Genomic DNA, 19373 nt, shown 5'->3' with positions numbered 1-19373 from the left:
CCATCACACGAGAGGACACCACCCACCAGGTACATGGTTCATACTCCTGTGACTCGGCCAACGTTGTCTGCCTCATACGTTGCAGGAAAGGATGCCCCGGAGCATTATACATTGGCGAGACCATGCAGACACTGCGACAACGGATGGACGGACACCGCGCAACAATCGCCAGACAGGAGGGTTCCCTCCCAGTCAGGGAACACTTCAGCAGTCAAGGACATTCAGCCACCGATCTTCGGGTAAGCGTTCTCCAAGGCGGCCTTCGAGACACACGACAACGCAAAATCGTCGAGCAGAAGTTGATAGCCAAGTTCCGCACCCATGAGGATGGCCTCAACCGGGATCTTGGGTTCATGTCACGCTACACATAACCCCACCAGCGGAAAAAAAAGTTATCTGTTTTTAATACAACTGGACACTCTGTCTCTGTCTCTGTCTCTGTGCCTTTCGGGTCTCTTTCTCTGTCTTTGTAATCTGACCCATTGTGTATTCAGTATACTGGGATGTAATGTTTTCCGTGGCTAACCTGTCTGTACACCAACGACACCTTTTAGGCTGGGAGACGATCACAGCAATCATATATGCTATGCGATTTTAGAACCCTTCACTCACTCACTCACCTGACAAAGGAGGTAAGCTCAAAGCTTATGATTTTCAAATAAAACTGTTGGACTATAACCTGGTGTTGTAAGATTCCTTACATCAATTCAGATCCTTAGTGATATCTAAAGCTCTTGATTAGCTGGTCAAACATAAGATAAATTAAATTTAATCAGAGCCCCTTAATTCCTAAAATTGAGAGCTCCAATTAGTAACTTGGTTAAATTCAGGTGGAGCCAGATTTTGCTGTAAAAATAACGATGAGGCTAACAGCGCTTACTGTTACTCATGTGCGAATTGGACAGCAACTTCTGGCGACCGCACATGCGCAGTTAAGCACAGAAATCCGGAAGTTGCTGTACCAGATGCCCTGCTCTTCCAAAAGCTGCGCGAAGAAGGCATCTCGCTGGCTGGCTCCCCGTTCAAATGTATTGAACGGCGTGAAGTTCCTGTACTGACGTCGCAGGTACGGACAAAACTTGCAAGTAAAAGTTAAGTCAAGTCATTTTAAGTTAAGTACCATTTTAATGGCGTGGTAAGTCTTAATTACTGCCAAACAACCTCTCAGGCCCTGAAAATTAACTTTTACAAGTGTGGAGCCTCATTCCTTCAGCTTCTAATTATTGTTGGACCCTTTTTAAAAAAAAAAATGATGTAAATAAAAATGTTCTTTTTCTTTCTGTCTCCTATAACTCTTGTCTCTTAATCCAATATTTCTTTCCCTCCTTATTCCGCTTTCTGTACCTGATTTGACACTATTCTAACATACACTTCCTGGTTCAGACGGCACTGCTCATTAACAATCTGATTGGTTAAGGAGATACATAGCTGCTTGCCGTGTTCACACAGGTCCCAGATGCCCTGTAGAGGGTGCCGTGCTTTTTGGCGCTCTAATTTACAGGAACTTGCTGTGCAAAAAGCTCATAGAAAGTCTATAGGCAAGTGCAAGTCCGTTCGTTTGCCACTCACAGCAAAATCCGGCCCGTGAATTTTAATTTGCTGCTAAAATTAGAACTCCAATACTCCTGATTATTTTACAGTAAATAAGTTCAGCTCTTTAACATTGCGTTGCATCCTGATTTTGGTGCCCACTAACTATTAGGAGCACAATGTATTTTTATTTTGTAAAATGCAGTGACATGCTAAACCGAATCACTGCTTTTCTTCTGGGAAAGTACCAATGGGCACAAAAAACTTGTTCCACATTTCACACTACCTCCAAATGTGGACTCAGATCAGTACAGATTTACAACCACGCATTCCAAGTATCTTTCGTTTAGAATTTCTCACCATTCCGCTGTTTAATTTATTCATTTGAAAAAATTGCAAGAACAGAAAGAAGATTTTTCTTGTTTTTCAACCTTGCCTTTTTTTCAGAAAAAATAAATTCCATCTGAACAGTTGCAAGAACACATGTGCAATTCTAATCTTATAGATAGTTTTGGAGAGGATTCTTCAGGCTGTATTTTTAGAATCCTCAAACTGTCAGAAAATTCTGTGTAACCTCTTTGAAGTGATCAGTTTTGAATCTACAAGATTATCATTGCCAAGGAATTTAAACCCTAATTTAACTTACATGTGCATAATTTATTTGTTTATATGCAGAAGCTTTAACATTTTCAAACTAGTTTCACATTGGATTCTTACAATCAAAGGAGATACAAAACTTTCATTCCATCAGCCTGGGCTGGATTTGGGCCCACCATACCACCCAGTCCTGTTTATAAATATCATCTACTTACTACCTTACTTCATTCAATGCAAATGTCAGAGGGGTTTTTTTTGTTGTATTCTTCCCTTGTACAAATATACTGCTGTGGAATTTTTTCTTTTTATGATTTTGTATCTATAAGCTTTGATCTCCCAGCAGACCTGTGTTGCACACATCTTCAATTCTTACATTTCAAGCTAAGATCTCAAATCTAGACAGTGAATGACTTACACAGACAAAACCGTTGAACACACTGAGTGCTTATTAACCCAAACACATTTTCATGATGCAACATACTTTCAGTTTTGAATTAACCCAACCTGTGAGTCTTCCTAATAGGGGGATTACACTATAAATCCCCAAGATCTCTTTTCAGTACTTCTGACAAGCATGCTTTTTTTTCTAATTGGTTGTTATTTTACAAAGAAACTTAATGAGTGAAGTCATTCAGAAAGCCACGACTTCCAGTCAACAAACCACAAGGAAATGGTCAAAATTGACTACCTTATTAATACTCAGATCTCACTGAGTAACCCACTGAGAAGTGTGATAAAAATCTCATTAGAATATGACCAAGTTAATAGCAGTTTGGGATATACAGAGAAAATGTGATTGAATAAATAATCTTTGGATCTGTTGAATCCAATATTGTGCCTGAACAACAGGCACTCCTAGTTTCAGAATTCTAGATCCAGCCATGACTATGGTCCTGCAGTTATGTTTTCAAACATTTTGGAACAGATGTTTTATTTAGAAAAATCTGTGCAATGAAAGAATGAATTAAGTGTCCTGCCCTGCTCCCTATTCTGTTTCTCATTATGTGAACTATCTTTGCGAAATGGCTGCTTTAAATCTTCAGTTTAAGATGATAAAATGCAGCAACAGAGTTGACTGAAACACCAATGTATTTCACTGCAGTATACTCTCCCATGTAAGCACCATTGCTGCCATTGTACACTACCACTATATATCAATCTAGCTTGTCTCCTTCAGATCTCGGTGTTTCTTTGTACCTGTAGCTTTCTCTGCAGTGCTATCCTTTCTATGTGCCCCTACAATGTTTCTCTGTCCATTCCTAGCACAGTGCCCACAGTTCCATATTTAATTAAAATATCCACTAAACTTAGCGTGACAAGAACAATAAAGCAGCAAAACCAAAGTTTTGCCAAGATTAAACTTATTTATAATCAGTGATCTTTGGTCATTTTTACTAAACCATAAGTAAAATGGTTGTGTTCAATTCTGGACACCCACTTTAGGAAGGATGTCAAGGCCTTAGAGAGGGTGCAGAAGAGATTTACTAGAATGGTACCAAGAATGAGGGACTTCAGTTATGTGGAGAAATTGGGGTAGTTCTCCTTAGAACAGAGATGATTAAGGGGAGATTTGATAGAGGTGTTCAAAATCATGAATTGTGTTTATGGAGTAAGTAAGGAGAAATTATTTCTAGTGGCAGAAGGGTTGGTAACCAGAGAACACAGATTTAAGGTGATCGGCAAAAGTGCCAGAGGTGACTTACGGAAACATTTTTTACACAGTGAGTTGTAATGATCTGGAATGGAATGCACTGCCTGAAAGGGTGGCAGAAGTAGATTCAATAGTAACTTTCATAAGGGAATTAGATGAATGCTTGAAGGGGAAAAAAATTACAGGGCTATGGGGAAAGAGCAGGGGAATGGGACTAATTGGATAGCTCTTTCAAAGAGCCGGCACAAGCACGATGGGCTAAATGGCCTCCTGTGCTGTACCCACTATGATAAGTCCAGTCAAGAAAATCAGAAACATGGAATGAGAGCCAGGTGAAAGGCATGTACTTGTGCATGGGATGGAGGTTGTTTCATAGCAAGTAATTGCCCTACCATTTTCAAAAGTACACATTTTACTCAGGCCTTTTACCAGCCCCTGAACTTAAAACAGTGCTTAATTGGGTTAAGGTATTCAATCTTTCCTCTTTCACAGCGCAATGAAAGGAAAAGGATATTGATTCTTAATCTGTGAGCAGGTGCTCCAAACGTATCATGGCATCAACTGAGCAGAAATCAGTGCCTTTGTCCAGTGGAAAGTGTTGGTCATCCATTGAGAGTAATGCTTGATTCAAATGAGTATACTTACAAGTATTTTTTTTTAAAGTGGGTATTTGGATTTATTGAGGGAAGATGGTTCCTTTTGCTGATTGTAAGTGTCCCATTTAAAATGAGTTGAGCACTGTCAACCCAGTTCCTATTGAATATAGGCCCAAGGCAAAATTCTCCAAGATTGACATCAATTCACACTAAATTGTCAATCTCACTCGGACCACAGAATGTCAGGTGTAAAAGTGGAAAATTTCATACTGGTTGATAAAGGTTGCCTTTCTGAGATGGCGACTGGGGCAGAGTAGGTGCAAAATAAAGCTAGCTTTGACCTTTGGTGTACCTGACCTGGGAGTTCTTAACGCTGATACTTGATGCCCAAAATGAAAAAGAATTCAGTTTCCTGGTCATCTTGATAAGAAAGAAATAACTTGCATTTATATAGCACCTTTCTTGTCCCAAAATGCTTCACAGCAAGAGGATTACTTTTGAAATGTAGTCATTACTCTAGACAAACGTTGCAGCCAGTCTGCAAACAGCAAAGTCCCTTACAGAACAATGAGATGAATAACCAGTTAATCTGTTTTTGCTTGTGTTGGTTGATGTTTGAGGGTTGGTTCGGACATTGGGAGAACTCTCAACTCTTTGAAAAAGTGCCACGGGATCTTTTACGTCCACCTGAACAGGTGACGGGGCCTTGGCTTAATGTCTGAGAGATGGCACTTCCAACAATTTAGCACTCCCTCAGTACAACAATGAAGTGTCAACCTAGAATATGTGCTCAGGTCTTGGAGTGGAGCTTGAATCCACAACCCTCTGACTCAGAGGTGAGCTTATTACCACTGAACCGAGCTGACACTAATAGGCACTAAAATTCAGAAAAAAGAATGAAAGTGATGACATTTACTCTCTTGCATTGTTGTACTTTATGCTACATGTGGTTTAAAACTGAATACTGAATGGTAAGTTGTTGAATGTGGAAATTGTACCACTTGTGAGCACGACCTAAGAACTATTTGCACTATGGTCCTTGTAAGTTATTCAGGTTTCTCTCTGGTGGGATAAATTTCATATTCAGTGGCTCACTATTGAGTATTTTCAATATCCATTTTCATATTGGCATTGCAGGTACATTATCTGTAGTACATTGTTTTCACACCCCTCGGGCATCACTATAAAAGTTGTACTGTTCTTCCCCAATGTCCTAGTGGGCAAATGCATTGCATAATGTAACACTGAGCCATACAGATAACAAAAGTCTTGGGTTTAATTCCTCACTTGTTGGCTGATCTAGGCACATTGGTGGTACTATAATTAGCCTCAGTGTCTCTGTCTCTGGGCTAGATATAGAAAAAAATCAGCTAGTGTTCCAACTCCTGATCGCTAGTCATTGACATAAATGCCTGACTGGTTTAGTGACAAACCCCTCTTTCCCCAGTTGTGGACTATAACTGGGTTCCACACACATGAAGAATAAATGTTGGGTTATGGTACCAGAAGACTCTTGGCACCTATAGAACCCTATGAGTGACTACCTTGAGGGAAATAAAAAAGGGAGAAAGGTGGAGGCAAAAAATTGGTTTCAAAGAGTATGCAAGTTATACTCTGTGCATTAGCAAGGGTTGAGCATCAGCAGGAATGTTTGAGAATTTTCTGCATCTTGGTGTATTTGAATATCATAAGTGTGAATACAATAAAGAGTTAAATCAATCTGTAAATTTCAATCATGTCATTGTAGACATATTGGTAATCATGTGCTACGATACCTGACATTTGCCCAAGGCAAATATACACAATTATTCTTTATCTCAATAATAATTGTTTCCAAAGTCAGTTCAACACTCAAGCCTAGCTAATATTTTTCAACCTGCAAAAAATGAGGAATGGGATGGATATTTTGCTGGAAATGATTACTGGCCAATTCCGATAAACTCTTCTCCAGAGGGCAAGCCATGGATAAAATAGTTTTTTTTTTGAATAACTTTACTACATCACTACAAGGGTCACATGAAGCTGTGGGAATGATCAATATACACAAAGCTTAGAAGTGAAAGACCAGTCACACAGCAAGCTGAAAGCACTGTGATGATAGTCGAAGGTGAAAAGGGAATCCTATCCTGAGGAGAACCTTCTATTTCCTATTCATTTTTCAAATATCTAATAAAAGGGGACAAGGTTTTTTCCGACTTCCAGAATACTTTCAGTCCCGTCCAGGGCCTCTTTCACTGATAACTCTCCCAAACTAGGGGTTTCCATTCCTTCACTGGAAGGAAAATCCATCACGGGACAGTTTTCTTTGGAATGATTACTAATGCATTTGGAATAATTAGTGCACAGTGCAGCCTACTATATGATGATTGTGGATTTGAAAATCTGTAGGTTTTTTGGATGGTCAGCATTTTATCTCCGTTATAGTGAAAATTCCTTCCACCCTGCTAAATTATACCAGATGCCTTTTTAAACTTTTATCCAGTGATACATGTGTAAAATATGCTATTGAAAAGTAAATTATATTGAAAATATTACCTTTCAGCAGTTTGCAAAAAATGGGTTTAAGTCGATGGAATTTTATCTGACACTCCACTGAATTCACTGTTTAAGATGTTAATGAATTTACTGATAGTTTGTTTGGAAAGGTTTTGTACAAAGTATCTACTGATATTGTTTTTCTTTTAGCTTACTGACGAGATGCTTAACACTACATAAGATGCTTTCTTAATCCCATTCTTTTGTTGTTTACAGGAAGAGTTTTTTCCAGCTTGCTATTTTATGTACATATTGTTTTTTCTGTGTTAACTTGCCTCAGTAGCTCTTAACTACTGATCCTATGAAAGCCAAGTTAATTAACTAAAGGGCCCAGAGGTGCCAGTGGCTAAGAGCTATGAAGCACCATTGTATGTTGAAATGCCATGTCACTGTTTGTGGACTGAATTTTAAGTGATCATTATTGTTTGTTAGCTGCTGAAATGTACCCATGAGCAAATCCACTTCTTTCTATTCCATTGTCGTACTTTCCCTGTGATCTGTCCCTCTGTTCTACTCCTTTTAGTCAGGTCTGGCAGGAGAGGAAGACGGCGAGTATTTAGTCTTTCAGAGGCTGAGAGTCGTGGCGGACACTGGGTTTAGGCCTCCAGGCAACAGCTCACACAGTGCAAACACAGGCAGGTTTATGTTACATTCCCCCAGCCTCTCATCATTTAGTTTATTCATCAATATTCCTATAGTCTACTTAATTGAATTCAGACCAAGTAACTTTTTATGGCATGCAAAAATATATGGACTAGCAATGTGACCACAATCCTCAAAATTGCACATGAAAATATCAACAAATAAAATGTCACTATAACAATGCAATAATTCAGAAAGTGACTCAGTGTTTGGGAGGGGAGGTTTTAAAAAAAAGAATTACAGTGAAGTGATCCAAAAACTTTGTGGTTACCCAGCCACAATATAGGTCATAGGTAAGAGCCCTTAAAAAAATAAACTTCAGTACAACTTCAGCCACAAGTGAAAACTCCTCAGCAGCAATTGTTAAGTAAGGACATCGCATGCGGAATAAAAGTTTTGTTTTTAATAAATCAAAATACACCATCTACCGGATTTAGTCGCAAGATTTATGTGACTCTGGATTCAATAATATTTTCATCATTGGAATATTGTAATCACATCACTTAGTATAATATAAAAAATCTGTTGCCATAATTGTTAACATAATTAAGTCCATTTCAATATTTGCAGCTCTGAATCGGAGTAAACCTATTTAACCCAAACGCTAATGGGGGAAAAACCCATAAAACTTGGCAGCACAAAGCTGCTGTTCATTATTTCAATAAATGATCCTGTACTGTGTAACTTCTACCACTTTTAGTGGTAACTTGGTAGCATAGTAGTAAAAGCACTTACACTCCAATCAGCTGATTATGTTTGACTCCTAAGTCTGCTTGTCACTCAAATCTACCAGGTTTGAGTTGTGATGAGTTAATTAATTTGGTCCCTAAGTTTTGTGTTTTATCCAAATGAAACAATGTAATCACTGGTGTTTTTCCATTCGTTTTCACCATCAGGCTTCCCTTTTGAAAAATCAAACTGTTAGAGCAGTCTCTTTGTTCACCTCAGCCTTCATGTTGTGCTTTTTGTGAAATATTTTTGTTTTTTGTTTAATTAGTCAGGTCTGATCACATCGTTGTCACTTAGAGGAGTCACTAAGTGTGGGTGCAAGACAGTAAAACTGATGCACATCCAAGTTAAAGATTGATGATTATCAAATCTAGAAAGATACAAATAACAATAGCTTTAAAAAAAAGTTACTTGTTCTTTATAAGAATATAGGAACAGGAGTAGGCCATTTAACTCCTCGAGCCTGTTCCACCGTTCAGTGAGATCATGGCTGATCTGTGTCCTAACTCCAAATACCCGCCTGAGCCCCGTATCCCTTAATATCTTTGGTTAACAAAAATCTATCAATCTCAGATTTAAAATTAACAATTGAGCTACCATCAACTGCCGTTTGCAGAAGAGTGTTCCAAACTTCTATTACCCTTTGCATGTAGAAATGTTTCCTAACTCCACTCCCGGAAGTCCTGGCTCTAATTTTTAGGCTATGTCCCCTAGTCCTAGAGTCCCCAGCCAGTGGAAATAGTTTCAGAAAGGAAAACTGACGGTGAAAATTTTTGTTGAAGCTTCAGTATGCTCTGGTAAAGCTTTGGTGCAAATTATACCTCGAAGCAAACTCTTATTTTTCTCCATTTGAATTAAGGAGTTGGTGTTTAAACTGTTTGGCTGTAAGCAATTCTTGAGATGTATCTTTAAAACATTCAGAATCCATTCTTGAATAGGTGCTCTGGAGTAACCACATAAATCTTAGAAGCTTGTTTGTACCATCACCATAGAGTGGAATCATACAAGTATGAGCCATGAAAGGGTGAGAAGAATGTAGAAAGCATCTACATAAATCATCATATACAAACTATCAGAATTGTACTTCCCCCAAATAATATTGAAAATTAATTGTTTTATGTTCTCTATCATAAATCTAATGGATTTTCTTCAGATTGAGGGCCGTTAATGTGTGCAGTTTTCACAGAGTTTCAGGTTGAGGTTTTTATGTACAAACAAAAGGAATGTGGTTCAATATTTAGCAATAAATGAGTTTATCCCAGGGCTGGAAAATGCTTTCAGTTACTTATAACTAAAACTGTGCTATGTTTTCACTCGCCAAAAACAGAGGCAATTAATTGTTTTAAAAAAATAATAAAACAGACATTTGATATGGACAAAGAGCGAGCTAGTGGTGTAGGGAAGAGCTGCAAAAGATCAGATGGAGCAAAAAAATCAGAGAAATAAACAGTGAAGGATTGGAGATGGAGGGAGACACACAGTGATGGTATATTTAAGCTGGCGAGTTGCTTTCTTTTCAGCTCTACCAAAGCTGTGAAGCAACCTCAGTCCTGGCATGTTGGCGAGTGGAATATTCCAGCCCTGGTCCGCCCCTATTTAATGCATCGGCTTCAGGTATAATATTGAAATCTGATGAACATATATTGATTCCTAACAGCCCACGATCCAGTTTATACAACAGAATGGTTCCATCTTATTTTAATATAAATAAGCTCTAATAATTATGTTTGCTTAGATCTATCTCTAGGTCTGTCTTCTCGTTATTCTTTCTTTCCAAATCCATTTGTCATCACTTTTCAAACCTTTTTAGATACCTGATATTGAAATGCAATCAAATGGCCAGAATAATAATGAGTACAAACCACAAGAAATACCACAACAAATGTTATACCCAGAAGTGTGAAACATTTACACTGTGCTATCCAGCTTCAAGCGAGATTTTAATTGTACTAAATGAGTATGCTTTTTACAAAAGTTATTTTCAAGTTTTAGAGCGACAAATGCTAAAGAAAATTATTTAAATGGAAAAAGAAATGCTGGAGGATTCTTTTACCAATTATAAATAAACATAAGAACATACGAAATAGGAGCAGGAGTAGGCTATACAGCCCCTCAAGCCTGCTCTGCCATTCAGTAAGATCATGGCTGATCTTTGACCTTAACTCCACTTTCCCGCCTGATCCCCATATCTCTTAATTCCCTTGGAGTCCAAAAATCTATCAGTCTCAGTCTTGAATATACCCAACGACTGAGCATCCACAGCACTCTGGGGTAGAGAATTCCAAAGATTCACAAATCTCTGAGTGAAGAAATTCCTTTTCATCTCAGTCCTAAATGTCTGACCCCTTATCCTGCGACTATGTCCTTTAGTTCTAGACTCTCCAGCCAGGAGAAACAGCCTCTCGGCATCTATCCTATCAAGCCCTCTTAGAATCTTATGTTTCAATGAGATCACCTCTCATTCTTCTAAACTCCAGAGAGTATAGGCCCATTCTACTCTACCGCTCCTCATAGGACAACCCACTCATCCCAGGAATCGGTCTAGTGAACCTTTGTTGTACCACCACTAAGGCAAGAATATCGTTCCTTAGGAAGGAGACCAAAACTGTACACACTACTCCAGGTGCAGAGATTTAACTTACAACTGCAAAATGTGTTCCATTGGACACTGTCATTTCAAAAATGTACCATGTGATGCGCAAATCTCTAGAAATAACGATGAGATGATTTTTTCCCCTTGGATTCAAGCTAGATAGTGTCAGCCTCATGACTGGTATGTCTACGAATACTCAGGAGTGTGTGATGGGTGCTTGGGATGAGATCAAGTTAGATACAAAAACAGCTTGACAGTGATTACAGTTAGGCAACGTGCTTCATTATATAAGCAGGCAGAATTCCTGCAACCCTCGTGGCTTTTTTCTTTTTTGTGGTTAACATGGACATGCTCCAGTCAATGAAGTTGCACAAAATATTTCCTAGGGGCCATTCCCTAGCCTTGGTGGCTGGTAATCGACTTTCTCCCAACCTCGACAAATGTGCCTTTCATCCAACTGACATGTGCATGCAAGCAGCCGAGGTGGCTCTGCCCTTCATTCCCTATCCTCCTGTCTCTATAGGGAAGCCCTTAGCTCCTGCACCACCTTTCAGTCATTGTTACAGTCAAGAGTATGAATTTAGCACTTGGTGAATCATAGCCATGAATCCAAGACCTACCAGTTTGTTAGGCAAAATTTCAAGCTGTAATGCTAAGACATTGTTAATTTTAGATAAATTAATGGCGTTGGAGAGAGCGAGGTGGGGTGGGGAGGTTGTTGATCTCGGCAGTGAGGGGAGGCCACAATCGACAGAAGGGAGGCCATAGGCTTCCTTGAAGGGCCAGGGGAAGCACCCCTGCTCCTCCAGGCCCACAAGGAGTGCTATAAAGAGCACTAACCTGCTGGAGCTGGCAGCTCTCATTTCCATTTTTGTTCCTGCATTTCCTGAGCCCTGGGAAACTGCACTGCGGGAGCCTGATTTAAATATAAAGTGTCCCACCTCTGCAAGACGGGACACTCATGCCTTGCAACCCATCAATGTAAATATGACTGCAGGCACGTGTGCGGCGGGTTGGGGAAGCGTTCCCGAATTTTTAGTTTTTTACCCCTCTCCCGCCCGTCATGGGGTGGGTTGGGGGTGGCGTTAATATCGAGGCTCAAGATCAAGAGTCAGTTGATAACCATCTGTGGAGAAAGAACTGTTCCCTTGGCTGGATTTGAACTCAAATATAAAAGGTGAATGCTGGTGGCTTTGACTCAGTGTCTCGAGCAGAAATCCCACCTAACTCCATGTATTCAATCCAGACTTTTCAAAAACTGGCTGTATGCTTGGCAACCACCGAAAGGTCAAAGGCTCAAGTGCCAGAGCTACCTATCACTCACACTTGCCTTAGTTGGTTGAGGGTTTTGTACTGTTCTTTCTGGTCAGGCTGTTGAATCAAGTTATTCTCTCTAAAGGTGCCTTCTCTTGGAGGCATATATAGGTTAGTGTTGATAATGATGGAGAAATGTATTGGTCAGGCTCCTTCTTGCTCCCAGCTGGAGGAAGGCTATGGTGGGAAGGAAAGGGAAGTTCCTTAATTTATTTATTGATTTTAAATAATGTTTTGTTCATTTAACAGTGTTCTCCTTCACTGGATGTTGTTTGCACCCTGATGAAGGTTGGATTAATGCCACAGAAATGGCACTAAAGTAACTCTCTGAAAAATATCCTAACCTGTGTCTTCATTACGCTTAACCATAATTTCCAGTAGCAACAACACCGAGAACACCAGTCTGTGGATTTCTTCAATAATTTAACTTTTTATATATGTCCCCTCTTCTCAAGTAAATTGATTGTACAACTTAAGCAAACTTTCACGAAACGCTTTGAAGATTGTGCTAAATTTGGAATGTTTAAAGGCACTTCTTATCTAGCTTTGATTGTTCATACAGCAATTGTAGTTTCCAAATGATTTAACCCAACTACAGAAACATGATACAGTGTCCTTACCCTTGAGAAGCATTCTGCAGCAAAAATAACAATCACAGCATACAGACTGAGTAACCTAACCTGCAGCTTCGTTTTTAAGATGTTTCACATTTCTAGGACAGTCCATCGGTACTTTAACGTCAGTGTCATGAAATGGGGGATGCAGATTCGCTCACTTGTTCTATAGAATTCCTCTTCTGTGCCTTGCGGCTGTGGAGAGGAGGCAAGTGGAAGCCAGGCTGAGGGAAGGGTGATCATTGCCAGGCCATTATTGTGCACTTTTTTTTAGCAGCAGCAAGTGGTGACTGGCCTGATGGGTCTGGGATTGGAGAGAAGAGGGGAAAATAGAGGGAATTCACACCCTCATATTAAAAACAAAAAATCACATTTCTGTCATGTTAATAACTTGTAACAAATAGTCAAATCTTTGACATTAGTTCACCCATTGCTTGTATAAGCCATCTTCATGTTTCATCTTACCGCTCTTGTTCTGTACTTTTACTTTTCTATTTTGGCTGTTGGCTATTTTCTTCTTCTGCCTTGCTGTCATTAATTTCGCATTTTTATCTTGCAGGAACGCAATGTGAATGTAAAACGAAGCCTTGAGAGATGAGATCAAATGTCAATTATTAAAAATTCCTCAAATTACCTTTCAAATGAAAACCATAGGAATACAGTTGACGATTATTAAATGAACTGGACATTTAAATGTAAAAGATGTAAAATGTAAATGTTAGTATTTTGGTTTTGATATTGTAGTTGCCCCTTGGAGTGCTACATTGAGCCACCATCTGGTGGTTGTTCTGCAAGTTCTGATGAATGTCTGATAATGTAACAGCACAATTGCTGGAGTGTTTCCGACCTTCATCTGTCTCCTTTCTAGTAAAACAAAACAAAAACCGCAACCAGACTCTTAAAATTTATGTTTGGTGAATGCTCAATGAATATACTTAGCAGTCCAGGCATTTCCAAATTAAGCTTTGTGGCTATTACCAGGTTAGAAAAGGAATCCAAAGTTGTTCAAAATCTTTAGAAATGTAGATTTGAAAGGGAGTATTGTGCACGTTTTAGTTGGAATTTTACTTGAATGAAAAGGGAGCTACAAACACTTTTTCTTTAATATTACTAGATGGACCCGAAGTTCAAGAGCAGTCCCATTTGACTTTTCCAGACCAAGTGGAGTTTGTCAATGAAGCCCATTCTTCACCTCCAACAGCAGAGGGTGGCCCAAGCAGAGGCCATCTGCCCATCAGTACTGAACCTGAAGCAACTAACCTGGCCCCAAGTCTGACTCCGGCCCACCAGCCAACCATATCCCTCATTTCTGATGACAACACAGACGCATTGAGCGTGGAGTCACTAACACTTCTGCCACCTGCTGATGCGCAACAAATCCGGAGTGTGAGCACTTTAACCCAGCCGTCCACCACATCTGTGTCTAATGGGATGAAAGACAATGAGGACATTAAAGAAAATGAGGATGCTGAAGCAACTGAGCCAACAGTAAACCCTTCACAATGAATGTGACATAACGTTTGATCCACCTGGGTTTGTGTAGGGTGATGCAGGCCTGTAAAGCAAGGAAATTAAACCTATAGTCTTAACACAGTTGAACAGAGAAGCCAGTAGGTCTATGGGGCCCAACAAAGTAGGATTATTGCTTGCAAGTTTCTGTAGATTCTGAAACGGGGAAATCTTGCGCATACAGTTAGTATGCAGTTACAGCAGTCCAATTGAAAAACCTACTTTATGTACAGTTGTGTTTTAATACTGAAGCCTAGATACATCAGTAAAGTGCTGTCACTGACTCGGACTGAGTAGGTAAGATCGTGGTTCTATCTGCCCTGTTCAAGGGGTTTTAGAAAACCTTGTACGGCACGGGCCTGTATTTTTTCAACCATGTACATTATATTACTGTATTCACCCATTTGAATTCATATCAGGGCTAGACGAAGCATTTTTATGAAACTGCAGGTTGGAAATTTAGCTTTGTTTTGCCACTTTACCCCACCCAAATAATTGTGTTTATATAAATTCATTAATTGTGAAGATTTGACAATGGAATAAAACACAGCTAACACCCATCACCACTAAGTAAGAAAAGTTGCACCAAATCATAGAATAGATAGATCCTCTCTTCGCAAATTATAATTAATTTTAAACAGACCTCAAACACTTTTCGCGATCTGCATTTGAACATTTATCTGCAACATGTTAGTTTTTTATTGCAATAAGTGTATTAAACCCAGAGATGAACAAATCTTGTAAAGTTAAAAACTAAAATGCTTCTTGCTTCCACAAGGTGGTACAGTACCAACATCCAATTTTAGGAATTTGTCCATAATATAAATGCCATATGTGCAGTTTGACTTTGGAAGCCCTAGAATTTGTATATTTGCTGGAGCTTTATCCCATTAACTCATGAACCTGCCCAGATACCTAGATAACATGAATATTTTGGTACATGTATAAGACAGCCAGGGGTGGGTGCATGTTTACACACCATCACTTCAGATCACCAGACATCACTGATACATAGTCTGCTCCTCGAGCACTAAATATTTCAAAATATTTTAGGTAATAAAGCTGGTAGGGAGAGGAAGAAAGCACCAGGTCAAAGACCTAGTATCTTTCCACAGAGAAGGAAAATTAGAGAACATTACCTTGTGTGTTGCACATGTGCACTTCTGCGATCACTGGAATGGTCAGGAATTTTGCATTTTTCAGGTTATCCATGGCCTCTTAACTAGAGAATGGATGGGGTGAGAGATGGGGTAACCTGAAAAACATTTGTTACTGTGAATGCACACCACTATTATAACAGCAGCATGCAGAAAATGGTGGTTTGCAAATATGGAGGGATTTTTTGGACCTCTCCACAAACACAAGGACTTTTCGATTAATTTGTGACCTTTTTTTAAAAAAGATCAGGCCAAATTCAAATTTCGATTTGGTCTGTCAGTGAACCTTGCAGTCTGCATATAGACATTACTTTCCCTCACACCCCCAACAAATTGGCTTGTACACAATTTCTCCTGTGGGATCTACTCCATTTATGTTTTAGTATTGATCCAGATAAGGAAAACTAAAATCACAAACAGTTTAAGAAAAATAAATTGAATTTAAAATTACTGGTTACTCTGTCACTTAGGTCTGGATATGTTGCATTAGTTTCTGCACTGATGGAACAAAACCAAGGTCAAAAATGTGCAAGGCAGTTAGCTCTCAATTATTGTAAATGGACAGGATAGAATAGAATAAAATAGGTAAAATACAAATGCAATTACTATAAGATGAATAGTAAAAAAAAATGTACTTGTCCACAGAATTGGAAGATATGCCTGATTTTATCTGTAAAGTCAGAAGATTCATGCTGTTAAAATAGATAAAGAAGCAACAATCTTGTATGTAAATCAGAAGTGAGTTAACTCTGGAATGTTTAGACATCAGTATCTGGGTGTATTGATGTAATCTGATCTACAGCTACAGTCTAGAAAACTCAGTGGTTCAGTATTGATCTTTAATGGCAGGCTTGTCAATTTCTGGAAGCTTATTAATATTTATGCAACAGATTTATGGACAACTTTTCCTCTTTTACAGCCACCCTGGTCAATTCTGACATAATGAGAATAGATTGTTCCTCTTGTGTTTTGAATGTTTTTCTTTGTTGAAAATTACATAGGTCAGCTTCTGCAATGTCAGCTGCAACATATCACAATATTACTCATTATTAAGGCCCTCAATTTAGTGTTGTAACTGAGTATCTGGTGCTAGGAAAAGTAATCAGAAGGTGCCATTATTTAAAACTCTGCACAGCTGGTATCTGGCTGATAACAAGTGATACTATAATTGCACCTCGCAGAATCCAGTGTCACAGTTGCACTGGGTTGATTTATTCACCTTAAAAAGAATGGTGTTCTCAAAAATACTAATATCAGAATAAAAAGATTACACAGGTAGCAACAGTGGTTATTTCATCACGTAGAAAAGTCACTTCACTTTGGCATGACATTGTGGGTATTCAAGGCTTCTGAAATGAACACTATAGCCCAAACCTCCTAGGTTTATACTGCACACATGCTTCAAAGAAGTAATGTAAAACATCCCTGAATAATTCCACACCTGGACCTTGTCCTTAACCCCCAATTTAACTGTTCACAGGAAACTTCTACTCAAAATCTGTACATTTACCATGTGTACAGTATTAATAGCAGTGATGTACTGTAGGCAACAAAATTACATCTATCAAAACAGCTGTGCCTGACTCCAGCAAATCACATGATCACTGCCTACTGGTCCCTCAAAAACAAAACACAACAAGGTGACTAAGGAACAAGCTCTTATTCTGTATCACTTGCCACAGCACGTTCACGTAGACCTGTTCATTTCACACATCCGTACAATAACAAAGACCTAAGGTGCAATTATACAGCCTTTTTGTCAAGACCTCATCACTTGACCTCACCAGAAACTAAACTAACATATACAATAGCAAGCTATTTTTCACATTGAAGCCCTCAAAACAATAAGTATCTATAAAGTTCAGTAAACATTATGAAGCTCCCGTGGAATGCAGATCACAGAGGCTGACATCAATCTAAATCAATATTCAACCAAAAAGAAAAGCATGTAGTCTCTATGACAATGATTGTGCATTCTTATAAAAGAACTGGCACCAAAATGTCAGCATGTTGACCAGTAAAACAAAATAAATTTGCCCTTTTAAATTTTTTGTCCCTGAAGGTAATACACATGTTGACAATTTTATAGAAGTTCAGAATGCCCATTGAATGATGTTCTGTCTCAAGTCCTAGTCTGTTACTGGTATAAGAATTACTTATACCAACGCTCTACTTTTACTAGCAACAGTGTAGATTATTCAGCCATTGTATCTGATCTGAAAGTTCTTATGCGAACCTTAGTTTGTAATTTTTGATAGTAACCAACAAAAGAGCTGCACTAATGGAAGGAAGCTGAATTAAACCAAAATGGCTCCTCTGGCGTGAACTGTGCAGATAAATGTTTAGTATTGATCTATCACTATTTAAAAGAAGATATAGAAGTAAAGTACTGTTTCTGCTTTCCTGTTCAGATAATTGTTCACGTGGGTTTAAGACACGATACCCTGCAGCATGTTAACCTCACAGTAGGACATGGGCAATTTGGATTTCAGCTAACTCATCAGGTAGCTAGATTGTTGGTATTAACTATTTGATTGGATCGTTTAGATTTGACTAACCATCAGACATGATATTCACAGAGGACTTAGCTGGTTTGAGTATAACTTATTCTGCTACTGATCAAAAAAAAGTGCATTTTTCTCCTGGGAAAATATTAACGAATCTTTGTACCAATAACGTTAGTTACAGAGCTTGATGTATGGCATGTTCATTCATCATTGTCCATGCAAGAGTTGGCGTGTGCTGAATTTGCAACTGCAAATATGAACTTAAGACGATTCATGCCCCTTCACTGCATTGAGTAACACTGTTTAAGAAACAGTGCACAAGCAGTAAACAGAATGTACTTCATTTGTTGCACAGCAAAGGATATATTAGTACAGCATATGAACTTAATGTACAGAACACATTTTCTCAAAGAGCTCAATGAGTTTTGTATGATAGATAAAAAAAATCATTGTAAATAAAACATTGTGTGTAGATTGTTTTAAAAAAAAAACTACTTTCTTTACTTCAGATTAAGCAATACTATGATATTTACATTAATGCTTTTTTGGTAATTTAGTTACAGTACAGTATTTCGACCTGGATTTCACTTCCATGACAGGGAAGTGTAAAGCAAATCATAAATTATATGTATATTGGAAAATTTGGGTTATGTTTTAACTAAGTCATTTGCTGTGTATGTATATGTGGAGACTTTTGCTTTTGTTTTCAAAATGAAGGTTCCTTTCAGATTTAGGCTTGTGTTTGCACTATGAGCTCAGGTAGCACGGGCAAGGTTCACGTGACCTAGGTATTCCACGATGCACGAAGAGGGACAGAACAGGAAAACACACAAATGTAACCTGTTTGTCATCTAAGCAATGGCAATAAATGTAAGTTTTTTTGCATTTCATACGTGTTTCATTTTCACTCCACCTAGAGGCAGATAACCCATTCAACGTGTAGGCTGTTAACCATGCAATCAAATTAATTGACCAATAATGCCTCCTGAGGAAAAATGCAATTATTTTTAGGTCCTTTCAATCAAATTTGAGTCTCTACCTGAAATGGACATTGATATATCATAGAATCTATTGCATGGAAAGGCAAAGTAACCCAACTTGCAGAAAGGATACATGCTGCAGTATGCATAATGGCAAGAATGTTAGTGATGCATGTTTGGTTAACTTAGTCAGTTGTGTTTAAGTGACAGAAAGACACACCTTTGTGAAGTTTGATATTTCCTCTGAAAACAGGAAATGTCACAGAATTCATTTAGTCCATGAAAATGCTCTAACTATGGCACAAGTGATTGGAATTTCACAATTTGATATAAAATTGTATACAAACTATCTTTAATTCATGAGGGGGTGTGGTGGTCAAGACTTGTATTTTGGGGTCAAAATGAGAATTTGTGAGGTC

At 38.6% G+C, this 19373-nt stretch overlaps 1 protein-coding gene across 1 annotated transcript in view; it reads left to right on the top strand.

Moving 5' to 3' along the window:
* The window catches only part of clec16a (C-type lectin domain containing 16A), a 261544-nt gene extending 242680 nt beyond the window's left edge, over positions 1 to 18864 (top strand). Inside the window, exon 24 of the mRNA XM_068003337.1 lies at positions 13916 to 18864. Coding sequence (XP_067859438.1) covers positions 13916 to 14307 — 392 coding nt within the window. The 3' untranslated portion in view covers positions 14308 to 18864. The remainder of the gene's footprint in view (positions 1 to 13915) is intronic.
* Positions 18865 to 19373: the final 509 nt, after the last annotated feature.

The sequence above is a fragment of the Heptranchias perlo genome, chromosome 22 (assembly GCF_035084215.1).
Source record: "Heptranchias perlo isolate sHepPer1 chromosome 22, sHepPer1.hap1, whole genome shotgun sequence".
Taxonomy (NCBI): domain Eukaryota; kingdom Metazoa; phylum Chordata; class Chondrichthyes; order Hexanchiformes; family Hexanchidae; genus Heptranchias; species Heptranchias perlo.
This window is presented reverse-complemented; position numbering and strand designations above follow the sequence as displayed.